This window comes from Mycteria americana, chromosome 23 (genome assembly GCF_035582795.1).
Source record: "Mycteria americana isolate JAX WOST 10 ecotype Jacksonville Zoo and Gardens chromosome 23, USCA_MyAme_1.0, whole genome shotgun sequence".
Taxonomy (NCBI): Eukaryota; Metazoa; Chordata; class Aves; order Ciconiiformes; family Ciconiidae; genus Mycteria; species Mycteria americana.
The window spans coordinates 5,106,119-5,120,430 of NC_134387.1; the positions used below are offsets into that span (position 1 = coordinate 5,106,119).

The window sequence follows — 14,312 nt, forward strand, 5'->3', positions numbered from 1 at the left end:
AGCCACCGTGTTTCTTTAGTGCTATAATTTTAAAGTGTGTGTGTGAGAGAGTTTCTAACTGCTTGCCTCAATGCTTTCTTTGTGATGGCTTGTGGCACGTCAGAGTGCGGGGTTTGCTGGGCAGAGAGCTGGTGCTTGTCATCTAGTGGGAGGTAGGAGCTATGGAGCTGGTAGGGCTGAGAACGCACCAAGGCTGGCGTCGGTTTGGTGCAGTTCCTCGGGGAACAGACTTAACCTGTTTGTCTCCTTGCACTGACTGTATCCAGGGCCTGCGTAGTTGACAGCCATCGTGCTGGATGCGATACCATTTCTCTGTTACACAAGGCAATATTTAACTAAGCCTGAGAACAGAGTATGATCTTGTTCTGTTTTGCAGTGCGAAGGTCAGGTAATAAATCTGGCTAGCTTGCAGCGTCTGATCCAGATTGTCTTTAAAATAGCTCAGTAGAAAGGAAATGAAGAATGTAAAAGCTTTGCTCATCGTGAAACCCTCGGGCCGCGATGCGCGCAGAGCAGCATCCTATCCTAAGCTAAGCCTCCCACCCATGCCAAAGTATCTCCAGGGTTCAGTGCTCCTGCCTTCTCTTGCTCGCTTCTGTCACCAGCATTTCTTTTCTCTCCTGCTTTTCATTAGCCTGCTTTGCATTGGCAATCATGAGGCTGCCACTGAAGCGTTTCACGGCTTAGCAAAGGCCTCTGCTTTTGTCATTTATAATCTGCACTGTGTTTGCTCCTGGACCCTAATCCTGAATTGCACTCTCATCCCTTACCCTTTTGTACTGCACAAACCCAGAACAAAAAGCGCTTGCAGTCCAATACAGCGTAATGTTCCCAGGGGACTGCTGTCCCCCATAGGCAACCCATCTTTGTCTTGCCGCATCTATTTCACCATGTTTATTTAACAGCTGGGACCTTGTTAGTGACTCAGAGGCACAGCTCCAGATGTTTAAATCAAAACCGATTCTCCCCATTCCTATGTATGTGAAGAGATAGCTTTCAAAAAAGTCATCTTCCGGGGAAAGACTTGGTAGCTGAGACTTCAGTGGAAGTAAGTGAAGGGTTTAAATGCAGGAGAGAAGATGTCTCAGGGATGAACAAAGTCTATGTGGAAAGATTTCATGTTATGTTCTTAATTGAAACAAAGTCAATTAATTTCTTGTCCAAGTTGCAGCATTAATGTCTTGGGGTTTGGGAAGTCAAGAAATCCTGGAGCTCCACTGTAAATGAAAAATGATGATATGAATAGGTTTCTGCAGGTAAGGGGCAGCGGGATAGGTCAGGCATAAGGAAGGAAAGAGCAGTTCGAGTGGATCATAGGGAATCTTAAAGCAGAAGAACAATGAATATGGACTAGCCAGAGACAGAGACAGCACACAGGCTCCTTGCATTTGTTAAATCAAGGAGTTGTGGTAAGAAGTGCACCTTTGCCTAAGCTGTCTGCTTGTATGATCACCTGGTGACCAGATAGCTGCCAGAGCCAGTACTGAATACCTCCACTCTCTTCCTCTGCAATCCTTAGCATCACTCAGGTGATGGTTTAAAAAAAAAATAATAAAGTAAAATAGACAGAAGCAAAATTTCATTCCGGTTTCCCTTTCTGCCTGCATTTGAGTAATTTCTCTGGCCGTAGGGGAGAGACATACAGCCGTAGCTGTTCAGACCCACCTGCCCCATGCAGTTCTCTAGCTGGTTTCTTAGCGTCGTCACTGAGCACGTGGGCGTGTGTTTAAAATAAGTGTTGAGATGCTCTTCTGAAAAGCCCCTCTGAAATGCCGGCTGTTGTGGCTTGCTTTCAGCCAGGAGCCAGTGATTCAGAACCAGGGTAGTGTCTGCAGTCTGCAAAGTAGCAGTCAGGTTTCTAGGAACGGGATCTCCTCCCTGTATTGATTACTGTGCATCCTCGGGGCTGTTGCAAGAAGAAGGAGTATCGCTGGGCTTGGGCAGTGGAGGACACAAGCACGCTGTCCTGGGCGTAACTGTTCTGCCAACACAAAACAGATGGCAAAAGGTGAAAGAAAACATTATGAAAGTTGTGTCAGTTTTTGCAATCAGATCTGAAGCCGTGGGGAAGCATTTGGTTCAGAGAGTGGAAACAAAAGCAGCTGAGGCGCGTGTGAAAACTTTCCGAGCCAGGAATCCTTTTGTGAAAGCTCAAAAACAAACCCCTTTCTTTTTGCTGTCTCCGGGCAGGCCCTGGCTTTCTGAAGCTGAGATTCATTGGTTTCGTAACAGAGTGCAGCATGTTGGTTTGCGGTGGGCTTTTGTGTCCGGGACAGAAGAGGAGCAGTGCAGGTCTTGGACGTGGCTCTTGGCGAGGAAAGGAGCGAGGTGGAGGGAATATGGCCCAACCCAGAATAGTTTGACACTTCCCCCCTCCCCCCCCCCCCCCTTTAATACTAATTTGTATTGTAGCAATGTTGTTGGAAGTCCCAACTGAAATCACATCTTTGCTTTGGGCGAATACAGATGTGAAGCCCTTGCTGCAGAGGCTTTGGGATTCAGAGCAGGCGAGATGAGCTTAGCGTTGCCTTCCCTTTGCAGAAGGGGTGAGGAAGTGTGAGCAAGAGGCCAGAGGTAACAGCAAGGAGGTGGGGAAGTGAGTTCGTGTGGCTGAAATCACCCAGGAGATCTGTGGCAGAACTGAGCAGGATCTCTTCAGCCTCAGACCACAGAGTTATTTTAGCTTTGGTCTGATTTTTATATGACTATACACAGTCGAGTGGCTGCGGTGAAAAGCAGGTGGATGTGGAAGCCAGAGCACTGAATCTAGGAATAGAGGTACTACGCTTCCTCCCCCTGCCCTCCATACCCAGCTTTATCTTGCTTTCTGTTTCTTCACACCTTTCAAGGCTAAGGAGGCTTAACTCAAGCAGGAGAAAAATGCCTTAGGATTTCTTATTGCTTGTGTGCTTACTCCCTTAATGGAGTTTGTCTGTGCTAGAATGGATGTCTTTCATGAAAATGAAGCTGCGGCATGACAAATGAGGCCAGTAGCGATGGAGCAGACCCACAAACTCCATGCACGGGGTCAGCAATGCAAGACATCTGAACTAGCAGCGTTCTGGAGAGCAGAAAGCAAAGGCAAGAGCTGATTCAACCTCAAGTACGTGGGTGGGATTGTTTCATAAGCAAAGGAGAGGTTGGAGATCCAGGTCTGAACTATGCTAGTAGCCGAATTCTAAGACTTGGAGTTTAGGGGGAGGAAAAAAAAAAAGGCAAAGGGTTGGCACGTACATCTCCACAGCTGTTGGCCTAAGTAGGTGGAAATTGCGCAAGGCTAGCTGAGAAGGGGAGGACTGTCATGCACGAGCCATGAGAGTTAACTCTTTCTGGGCTTGGTCTCCCCTCTTGCTTTGTGGGTAGGAATCCTCGGGAGCGTTTTACCCTTGTATTGAGGAAGATGAACTGTGGGTTTGTGCATGGTTTTCTCCCTCCCTGCTTTGTGTTCCTCAGCCTTAGACTGAGCAAGCCATGTCCCGTTGGCCTTGGGCCTCTATTTTCCGTCCTATAACGTGGGGTGCAGCCAACCCAGCTTTATTTCCTAGAGGTAGCATTGCTCTTTGGTGAACGGCCGCTTGGCTCCTGAAATACTGTTGAAGGCTCTACTTTCTGGTTGATACCTGAGGTGGGAGCTTGGCAGATGTACATTCAGCTTCTGAGGTGGTTGCAGATACCTGCTTTGTGATCCTCAGATATCCTTCAGGGGATTTACCAGGTCTACCTTGTAGCTTCAGTGTATGGCTATAATGTGAGAGTAAGTAAAGCTTTCAGAGATGAGGTTTCCTTGTTGATATGACAGCTTGTTGTAGGTGTTTGTCTCCACGTGTACATAAAGTATGGAGAGGGTGATTTTAAAAAGTCTGCTCTAGCTATTAAGTATTGTTTGCTTCTGATTTTTATGTGGAGTCTGTTTTCAGCATTAGCCCGGCTGCTCTACACGTTGGTGTTGGAAGATAAAACAGAAGTCTGCCTGTATTTGCATTATTGAATACTCCCAGTATAACAAAAACTCTGTAATGAAAGGAAATCATTCAAATCTGTAAAGCATTATCGGGAGAAAGCTCTTAACAGTCCTTTCTCCTTGAGAAACCTACAGGGCACTTATTTTGATCCTTTGTTCTTTAATCTTCCAATTTAAAGCGGAGGTCTACAGCACGTTGAATTCTTCTCAGACGTTTTGCTGTTTGTTCAGACTCAGTGCAAACCCTTGAGTCGCTATATCAATAATTCTCTGCTCTAAACCTGCTGTCTGTGAGCGGAAAGGGGAATGGATGTGGATTGGTTTTGCTCTCGGACAGATCATGAAAATGTCATTGCGTGCCGGCCTGCTATAGCTATCTGAAGATTGAAATACCCTCGAGGGAATGAAATGATGGCTTATTTCTTGCTAGTTTGCTCACTTTTTTTTTTTTTTATTCCTTGGCAAAAAGAACATGACAAAAGAGTTGGATTCACTAAAACAGAGTCCCAAGTCAGAGCAGGATTTCTTTTTGTGTATATGTCAGCATCTCTGGGGGAAGAGAGACGTGTCATGGGACCTTGGTACTGGAGCCTGCAGTGCCTGAGGTATCATGCTGGCTCTGACGGTGTTTTTTCAAGTCCAAGAGCAAGCCATTCAAGTTTGCACCTTATTTTTCACTTCTGTGAAATGACCAGCAAGGGCAACCCAGTCCAATCAGTTAGTGGAAAAGACGAGGCCAAACGCACAGCCTGAAAGTAGGCATCTCGAGTCCTAGGCTGGGTCACGGGTACCGCACTAGGTCAGGGCACCCCAGGATCCTTTACGGGGACCCCAGCATCCCCACCCCTGCAGCGGTCAGAGCTCTGCTGGAAACAGATGTAGCAACTTGTTTTTACTTGCTAAGCTGCTGAACTAATTGCAAAAATAACAGGCAAAATCATAAGGTACCTAGCAGCGTTCCCAAGCTTTCCTTTTTTCAAGAGTTTTTATTTTTTTGCAACTTTGTGACTTCTCTCTCCCCTTCTCTGACTCAGTGGGCTGGTTTCTTTCTTTGCCTGTTGCTCTGATATCATAAATCCTGGTAAGGGATTCTCAAATCCATCCAGGGTTTTTGAACATTAAAATCTACCCTCTGGCTTGGAAAGTCTGTGAGATACAGATGCTCGGAAGCTGCAGGAATACAGCAGGGAAGAATTGCTGCATGTTGCCCTGTTCAGATGCTCTTTCCTCAGCATCTGTTATTGGCAGCTGTCGGAGACAGGCTGGATGTCTTTGTTTTTGTGCAACACAGCTCCTGCTAGCCTGGTGGAGTGGGAAGGAGGAAAAAAAAACCAAACGTGCTTGATCAGAATGTGAGTGCTTTACCACTGGAGGTTTAGCTGATGTTCCCTTGCTGCAGGAGGGATCCTCGTGTGGCGGTTAGAGTTGGGGCCTCAGGACATTTGGACGTGATTTCCTGCCCTTGTGGTCTTAGGAGAAGCAGTTTGCTCTCTCTGCACCTTATTTCTCAATCTGCAAAAGGAGGCTGAGAATCATTGCTTTCTCCCATCCTTTGAGTGCTCTGTTTACCTTGGAAGCTTTTCAGATTTATCACCACCTTCCATCTCTGTGAAGACCTCTGATGGTGCAGTAGTGAGAATGGCGATGTATTAACGATGACTAATAGGTGCAACGTGGGAATAATGACTCTGCTGCTTTGCGGTGGAAGCATTAGGTAGATGTTTAACATCTGGAATGGCACTCTGCATGATTCAAATGGGGCTAGCAACTGCTGTTGTGCAGGTTCCTCACAAAACACAGGCATCTCGAACACGGTTCCTGAATGTGAAATCACACTTTGTTCCGAACGCTCCTCCTCTCCGTCATGCCGAGGACCGGCTGCGGCCTCCAGCCTGTCTAAATTCAAGCAAAATGGAAGTGGCTGTCAAGTGAAAGCCATGGGTGGATTTTAGCATGTTGCTGATGTCAGGTCTAGTCAGGGAACATGTTCCATTTCGGTTACTTTAATATGCAGTAGGGCTGATACTGACGGAACTACGTGTAGCAAACATACTTAGGGCTTTATATAGGGTGGATATATCCTGCAGTCATAGACGGAAAAACTCACTTAGGCTGTCTCACCCACTTTCTCAGCTGTCAATGCAAATTTCCTCCTTAGTTACTATCTTTTCATGTGCTTTTCCAGTGCAATTTTAAGCTTTGGCTTTGTCCTTTGCATCAATCCTTTTAATAGGCTTTTATTAAAAACACTTTTAGATCTTCAGCAGTCAAAGCTATTTCCAAATGGATTTAAGGCTTTGATTACCTCTTGTTTCCTGGTGAAGAAACTACTAAGGCAAGGTAGAGGGAGCAGAGAAACAAGGTGTGCTCTCAGGCAGCACTGGCCTGTAGCTCCAGGTAAACATGCTTTCTCCATCAAGTGAAGAGCTGGAAACATTTCATAAACTGTACCGGGGGAAAAGTGAGTTGCAGGCTTTGGAAACCAGCCTGAGGAGGCCTTCAATGCACAGAGGCTCTGCTACTTTCCTGACAGCACATAGTCAAAAGCTATGCGATATTTCAACAGAATCTGCCAAGTTCAGGAGAAACTCTTTGTATTGCAAATGGACTTCCCAGACTACACAGGAGGTGTACAAGTTTGCTCTTGCATCAGTCCCTTTGAGCACCTTAAAATGTCTCAGATGTAACAAACTTGGATATCGTTGTGGTTTTTTTCTTCTCGAGGGCTGCAAGAGCTTTCGAAACCTTAAGTCCAAACTGTGAACCCTGTATGAGTAGCGCTATCCTACTGGGTAAATCACGAGGTCCTATTTTCCAGCGTCACTGAGGGTATCTCATGGATGCTCCAGCAGAGTTGCTGCAGGACTGAATTCCTGCAGCTGAAGGTGAAAGGAGGAATCGGTGATCTGGTTTGCTGTAAAGCTGGGTGGTAAATGTAGACAATAAAAAAAAAAAGGGGGGGGGGGGGGAGGAGAAGAAAACCGGGGGGAGGAAGCCTTAAGTGACTTGCCCAAGGTGATGCAGGCAGAGCAGTAGCAGAGCTGGCTGAGGAGATGCCTGCCCCTTTCCCTGCCCCGGCAGGCTCTTTCTCTGCAGTTGGTTTCCATTTGCCCAGGGTCTGTGAGTTGCATCAGTGTCAGTGAAGCATCCTGAGAATGGATGCACCACGTGTAATTTGCAGGACTCTGCATGTCCTGCTGTGATCTCCCTGACTTCGATACCTCTGTGTGCCGCTGATCGGTAAGCAGAGGCCCGTGTCTCTTTAAAGCTCTGGGCATTTTTCTTTTCCAAGTGATTGAATTTGAGCACGGGGAGGGGAGGATTCCTCAGTTCTGATGTAACTGTTAGCAGAGCCACGTGGTTTTATACATTTTTTTGACAAGAAAAGCTCTCCTGGAAGCAAGTTATAAAATTTTCAGTAGCTCTTTTGTAATTGCTTGCCACAGCGGATATTTTCCAGTCGGCCTTTGCTTTTGGGCTTAGGTCCCTGCAAGGTTTGTTTGTGCAGTGTCCTCACGTAGGCTCCAAATGTGAAATCCATTCAACCTTCATGACTCATTTGCTGTCCCAAGTAACGCTTCAGCTGGAGGAGGGAACCCGGCTTGGGGAAGTGGTGAAATGCTGGTGTCAGCACATGGGGATCCCAGCTTTCACAGCGCCTGCCCAGGCCAGGTGGGGAAGGAATGCCCAGTGGCTTGATGAGAGCCCCAATGTCCTTCCCTGCTAGGGCTCCCACTTCCCCACACCCTGCCAGCGCTAAGGTGGCCCTAGCAAAGCTGAGCTCAATGCACTTGCATAGTAGCCGAGACTAAATTAAGGTCGCTGTGCTTCTGAAACAAGGACTTCAATGAATTTAAGTAACAAAGGAGATTTGTTACATAGCCATTTGTAAAATGCCTTTTTTTTTTTTTTTTAAATGAGAAAAAGCATCCTCTTTTGCAGGATGGAGGATGGATTTGCACAAGGCAGAAAGGTTTGTTTGCTTCCCTGTTGTGTCTTTTCCTAAACAGCTCTTCCTTTCTGCCTCCCTCTGTTCAGCCGTAACCCTGAACAGAACTGGTTTTTGTTCCCCACCTCGAAGCTACACGACCAGTTTCCTTGCAAGCCAGCATCATTCGTGTTTCTTTTACGCTTACAGAACATGAACATCCAGGTGGAGGACATAAGGATCCGTGCCATCCTCGCCACCTACCGCAAGCGGGTGCCTGTCACAGAGGGTTATGTGGAGGTGAAAGACGAAGGGACCTGGAAGCAGATCTGCGACAAGCACTGGACCATGAAAAATTCCCGAGTTGTCTGTGGCATGTTTGGATTTCCGAGCGAGAGGAAATACAACACCAACGTCTACAAGTAAGAGCAGAGCTTTGTATGAGACACAAGCGTGTTTCTTTGAACACTTGGGGCCTTGTTCGAAAATGCAAATTGTCAAACGACACTGGAGACCTTGAGGTAGAAAAACCTCCAACTGCTTCATTCCTTCAGATCAGATTTTCCTTCTGTGTAAATATTTGAAATGTCAAGCATTTCCTTGTGCAGACAGGGGAGTCGTTTGATCCTCACCGTTCTGGCTGAAAACCTAGCGCAGTATCAATTGTAGTATTTGATAGGCCCTATGTGACCTATAGGAGATGTGGACAGTCGGCCCAAGAAATCTTTTTTTTTTTTTTCCCCAGCTATAGGATAGCCATTTCCTCCACCAGTGATAGGTTCCGTGTTGTGTGCAGGGGATGGATGGATGTGAACGAACTGATCACACTCTCCCAGTAAACCCATCAGCTGCAAGAAAATCTAAGTGCTTACCCCATCCTTCTGTAGAAAGCCAGCTGTAGGATCAGATCTGGTATGTGCTGAAAGCTCCAGTGGGGTAATCTTGGAATAAAACAGGCCTTTGTTGTGCTTCGTTGCCCAAGTTCCTCCTTCCTGCTACTGCGTGCAATTCCTGGTCTCACACCTCTCATGATGTGTTTACCAGCTGCTCTGGCTCTCGTGGAGGCTCACCGACCATGGTTCATGGGTGTCCAGCTGCCAAATCACCCACAAAGGAGCAGTCTGCCCAGGGGAATATTTCCCAGGTCATCTCCCACTGTTGTTAACCCCAGTTCAGCTCCTTTGGCACCGGCAATTCCTCAGGGTCCGAGGCTGGAAGAGCTGTCAGCCATCCCCAACTGTACGACTTCCTCTGTCCATTAAAGCCTGCTCTGAGCCGAGTTGACTGCTGAGCTAAAATGTCAGTAGTGCATCCACGCTTCTCCTCCCAACGTTGCTCCTGCCTGTGCATCTGAGATGGTGCTTGTAGAAGGATGCAGTTTGGGGCAGTTGTGTGTTCAGTGCTGCTTTTTCCTCCTGTAACTGTAGATTGCTTTAAAATGAGGGAAGAAAATAGTAATCCATAGGGAGAAGGTTGTGTATTTAAGAGCTGCAGGCTGATCGGGTCAGGCTGTGTTACCTGTTTCTTGAAAGCCAGGGGCTCTGGTCTCTTTTGCTGTCATTGCTTCAGCTTGCATTTTGTCACCAGCCTTCATCACAGACTTGCTTCTTCCTACACTTTTCCCTAGAAATAACACCCTAAAGCAGATGCAGAATAGTTCAAGTGAAATTCTGTCTTGTTTCTTTCCTACACTGTGACCTATGGAGTGGGAAAGTGTCAACTGGTTAGGGGGAGAACTGATTTCTCCAGGCAGGAGTTGTGGTTTTCCTGCCTGCTCCTTTTGGCCTCTGCAATTGCTATTTCTGAAAGCTCCCTCTGGAACTGGCTGGCCACGTTTCATTTCTTTCATTAGGAAGATCGTGATCAATTGAAGAGGTCCTTGGGTTGGAATAGTGTAAAGCCACATAGCAGCACAAAGAATATAAAATAAATAACCCGAGTGGAATTCGGTTTTCAGGCTTCCCAGGCAGATGAGCAGTGAATTAATAATTGCTACTCATGTTTAATAATTGGTCTCATGTTTTGCCCTGGACACCGGTTAGAGGAGCATTTGCTCCCATCAGTGCAGCATGTCTCCCTCAAGCTCAGCTCTGAGATTCCCACCCCCTGCATCGGAGCAGGAGGGCAGAATAAATTATCTCTAGTAAGACAAAGTAGATTTTTCCTGCTTCTCAGTTGTGGTGTTTCCAGAAAAAACATTAACTTCAGCAGCCGGAGCCATCTGCCTTAAATAAAAGGGTGCTTGGTAATTGTCCTCTCTCTTGCAATAGTACACGTAGAGATGGAAAAACTGAGGCACAGTTTTTCAGCATAATATTCAGCAATGTTGAAAACCCCATTCACCGGAGCTGGAGTTATTGAATATGCAGTGCTTACAAACACCAGGCTGGGAGATCTCTGCTACCGAGCCAGACAGATTGCTTAAGTAGCCTCAGTGCCCCAATACCTCTCTCACCTTTGCTCATTTTCGGCAAGCAGTAACGGCCTGCTGGGCTCCTGCACCCCAGAAAGATATTTTGGAAAACGTACTGAATGTTTTCCTACCTTAGAAGAAGATGGGATGTCATTTTATTGGAGGGAAGAGACTTGTAAAACTTAGTCAGCTAGACAGGTTCATTTGGTTAGCGTAGTTTAAAAAGCTGTGTTCTTTCTTGGAGCATTTGCCTTTGTGCTTTGTGTTGCTGGCAGATGCATCGTGTACAACCAGCGCCGCTAGTAACCTTGCTGGTGAGGGAAACCTCCCGCTTCTGGGCTGGGAACTTCACAAGTGATCTCTGCTTCACGATCAAGGTACTGGATTGATGACCACTGTAATCTGCTCGCCTGGGCCACGAGAGCACTGCTCTCTGCTTTGTCCTACACACTTGCTGGTCACATTCTGTCTTGGAGAGGGAAGTTCATCTCTGGCTGGTCACTTGAACTAAACCCTCTCTCCATGTGAGCGTGAAGCCTCAGAAACGTTCTTCTCATTTCTCGGGCTTTGCTCTCCCTAATTCGTAAATACCATTCTCCCAAGAGCAGACCCTTTCCCGCTCCTGCTCCACAGCTGGGAGATGGGCTGGAATCAGGTTTCTGCTGGCCGGAGCTGCGAGTGCCCCCTTCCCACATCCCCGCCAGTCCCACAAACTACAGCTTTGCATGCTGAGCTAGCTGATACTCTGCGCTGCTTCTGCACAATGGTGGGAGGTGAAATGGTTTGCAGATGGATCTTGCTTGAAAGAAAACAACTTAGTTCATTGTTGTCCCGGTGCCAGGGTTTTATTCCTGAATGTTACTTAGACTCTGCAGTTGACAGCACGATTTATGTTAGGAAACGAAACAAATCTCAATGTTGTTTCCATGTTCTTGTTCATTCTTCAAAGTGATTTTATATAGGCACCGCTTGTTAACTCCTCCTCCCAACTCCTGTTCTGGTTGAGAAAGCAGAGTAGAACTAAATGCATTTTGCTGATGGGGAGAGTAGAAGTTTGTGACCAGAGATGCCTAAAGCAGAGAGATGGACCTGGTGCCTTTTCGAGGCCTTGCAGCTTTGTGATTTGTCAAAGAATTGGATGGAGGAGCTCAGCAGTTCCAGGATACTTCATTCAATGTCAATCCAAACAGCATCTCCCAGTCAAACCCGTCTGCTCATAGCATTATAAATCCGGTCAGATGTATAGGGCAGTTAATCACTTCCATGCTTGTAGTAGAAATCATCATGGTTTGGGTTCTCCCTAGCAAAGCCAGGATCTTAAGGGCTTTGGCAGAAGGTGGCAGGTCTGGCTTCTCTTCTGCCTCCCTGAGGCTGAAGACAGCAAACTTGTTAACTTCAGTAAATGCTTGAGGAATTTCTCAAGGGTCGAAACTTTATGTTCACACCCCTGAAGAGGAGTTCACCAGCTTCTGTTCAGTGCATTATGGGCGAATTTTCCTGGCATGTACGTGTGTAATGATTTGTCTTCTGTTCTCCCCAAGTCCTCTCGGACACATTCTTACATAGCAAGGTTGCTTTAGCTAAACCCTGAGCCACTTCCCACAGCTGTTGGTCTTAACGATAGCCTGAGTCTTTGTTTAAAGCTTATGTGGTGAAGGTCCATCTCGCCTGACCAGTTGAAATGGTTTGGGCTCCAACTTGACCTAGAACTGGCTAAACTCTCGCAGCATGACTGTTCACTCACACCTCTGATCTGAGCAGCACTGCTCTTGGCTTATACCAAGGCCAATGAGAGGTGGATTGCACCCTTTCTATGAAGAAAACTTTACTTTTTTCCTTAAAAAGTAAATAAGCAGAATGCCCTGAGTTTCTGTCTGTAAAGATCATCTGTATTCTACTTCTTTTTTTTCTATATATTTGGTCTGGGGAAATGAGGTGGGGCTTTCTGTGGCGATTTCTCCCCAGTCTACCAAGGGCTGTTAATACCAACCAGATGTTAATGCCTCATGAAATTTCCAGGATGAGGTCATTGTTTGCTATTATAAGGCATCCCCATAATTACTTCTCTAAGACAGGCTGTGTTTCTTGTCTGCTTTGGAGTTCATGGAGCGCTCTGCACATGGCTGTGGAGGGCCCTCGGTGAAAATACTCCTTCAGGTTCACTTCCATACTGAGCACATGGACTGAAAGGGTGGTGGGGCAGAGCTGGCTTGTGCTGTGAGAGTATAGGGTAACGTCACTGAACGCAGGCACCTCCAGATGCTTTTGGGGGTGTAACGTATGCCTGAATGTGCCCCCTTGCTCTGCAGTCCAAGAGGGGAGTTAATGTTCAAGTGGGACCTCAGTGCTGAGCTCCAGCAGTCCAAGGGCAGAGGCTTTCCTGGCTTTTTGGTAGACATGTAGTATCCTGGGTAGTTTAATTAAAAGAAAGAAAAATCTACAAGGTTTGGTGCAAATTGAACCAGATATTCTAGCTGAGAAGTGTCTGGCACTTTCTTTCCTCCTGCATCCTCCCTGGTTTTCCTTTTTTATTTTTTAAATTTTTTATTTCCCCTTCCTATTTCCCATTAATTTTCTGTTGATTCAGGGTCCCTGACGGCTCTGGTTTGACAGACTCGGAGTTTGACAGCCAGTGTTTTACCCACAGGACAGGCAGGTTGCCTGTTGCTGCTCCATGGATAGACCTCAGCCCTGCCCCATCCTCTGTCCTTTCCAGCACAGCGTTTACTCCCCATCACGTGATGCAATTGCAACTCTTATCTCCAGCCCGGCCGTATTTGGCCCTAACCTCAACCCAGAGAAATTTGGTTCCAGAAAGGATTAGGCAGTGGCCGCGAGCCATATGAGCCTAGACAACTGCTGAGCTTGTCAGCAAAGCTTAGCAAGCAGAAGGGGAGAGGATAGTGCTCTCAGGCATCTGAAATGGTGCAAATTAGCCCACGCAGGACCACCAAAGGGCATCGGCTGGGAAAACCCCAATCTGTCCGGTTTAGTTTCAAACCAACAAGCTATGAAAGGCTCTCTGTCCCTTTACCAGATCCTGTTCAGGCTCTCCGTCCTGCAGGGATGTGCTACAGGTAATCAGAATTGGTGTTCTTTCTCCCAGCAAGTTCCACCCGCCTTGCTATGCCATTTATCACAGCTAATCCTTGGATCGCCAGGACTGCATGGCAGCTAGTCCTGGAATAAGGAGCAGCACAGGATCTCGCAAAGCCACGTCAGGATCACAGCAGGGCGTTGGCTCCTCTGCGCCTTGACTTTTTTTTTTTTTTTAGCTTCACTTCTAACATCTCCCTTTTGGTAACGACCTGACCCATATTTCTGTTTCATTGACTATTTTAGCTGATACAGTCGTCCGACAGCCTTGCGACGCAGTTAGGATGAAGCTGGATTACTTTCTTTTCTCGTTTATCACACATGCCCCTTCCCCCTTAGGAGTCCCTGGAGCAGCTCCAGGCGAGTGCTACAGTTTGGGAGCAAGAAGCAGAAACTGCTGCCAATCTCCTCTGCTGTGAACATGTCATCAAGGGAATTGCTCTTGCTCTCGGAAATTGCTTTCAGGCTCACAGTTGTTAACACTGCAGGTTTGAGAGAAGCCGGAGAGCTGTGGCTTTTTCCCAGTCTGCCATCTTCTCACAGCTGATAAGCGATAGCCAGCCAAGAGAACAGCTCATTTATGGGGGAGGTCTTCTGGGGGCCTCTCCAGTCCAAGCTCACCAGCGTTATTTGCACAGGCCCTGTTTGTACACTGCCTTTTGAATTAACTGATCTCTGACCCCTGCATAACGTAGGGATCTCTTTGCGTGTCTCTCCTTTGAGTGCGTAATTGTTGCTGTAGCTGCCCTGTTGGTTCATGCTCTGATCTTTAGCTGAAGGAGATGACCTATTTAGTCCCAAGTGACACCTTAACAGAGAGTCATTGTGTGTATGAATGGATCAGCCTTCAAATAATGCTGTTCAATCCTCATTTTATTTCAAGGCGTTTTTTTCCCAAATGTAGCTACACCAGT

At 46.9% G+C, this 14,312-nt stretch overlaps 1 protein-coding gene across 3 annotated transcripts in view; it reads left to right on the top strand.

The window, feature by feature from the left end:
* The window catches only part of LOXL2 (lysyl oxidase like 2), a 55,344-nt gene that overhangs the window by 20,079 nt on the left and 20,953 nt on the right, over positions 1 to 14,312 (top strand). For all 3 annotated transcript variants that reach the window (XR_012778673.1, XM_075523429.1, XM_075523430.1), the window contains one exon: positions 8,100 to 8,311. Coding sequence is in view for 2 of the 3 variants with exons in the window: in XM_075523429.1 (XP_075379544.1) it covers positions 8,100 to 8,311 (212 nt within the window). In the remaining variant the exon portion in view is untranslated. The remainder of the gene's footprint in view (positions 1 to 8,099; positions 8,312 to 14,312) is intronic.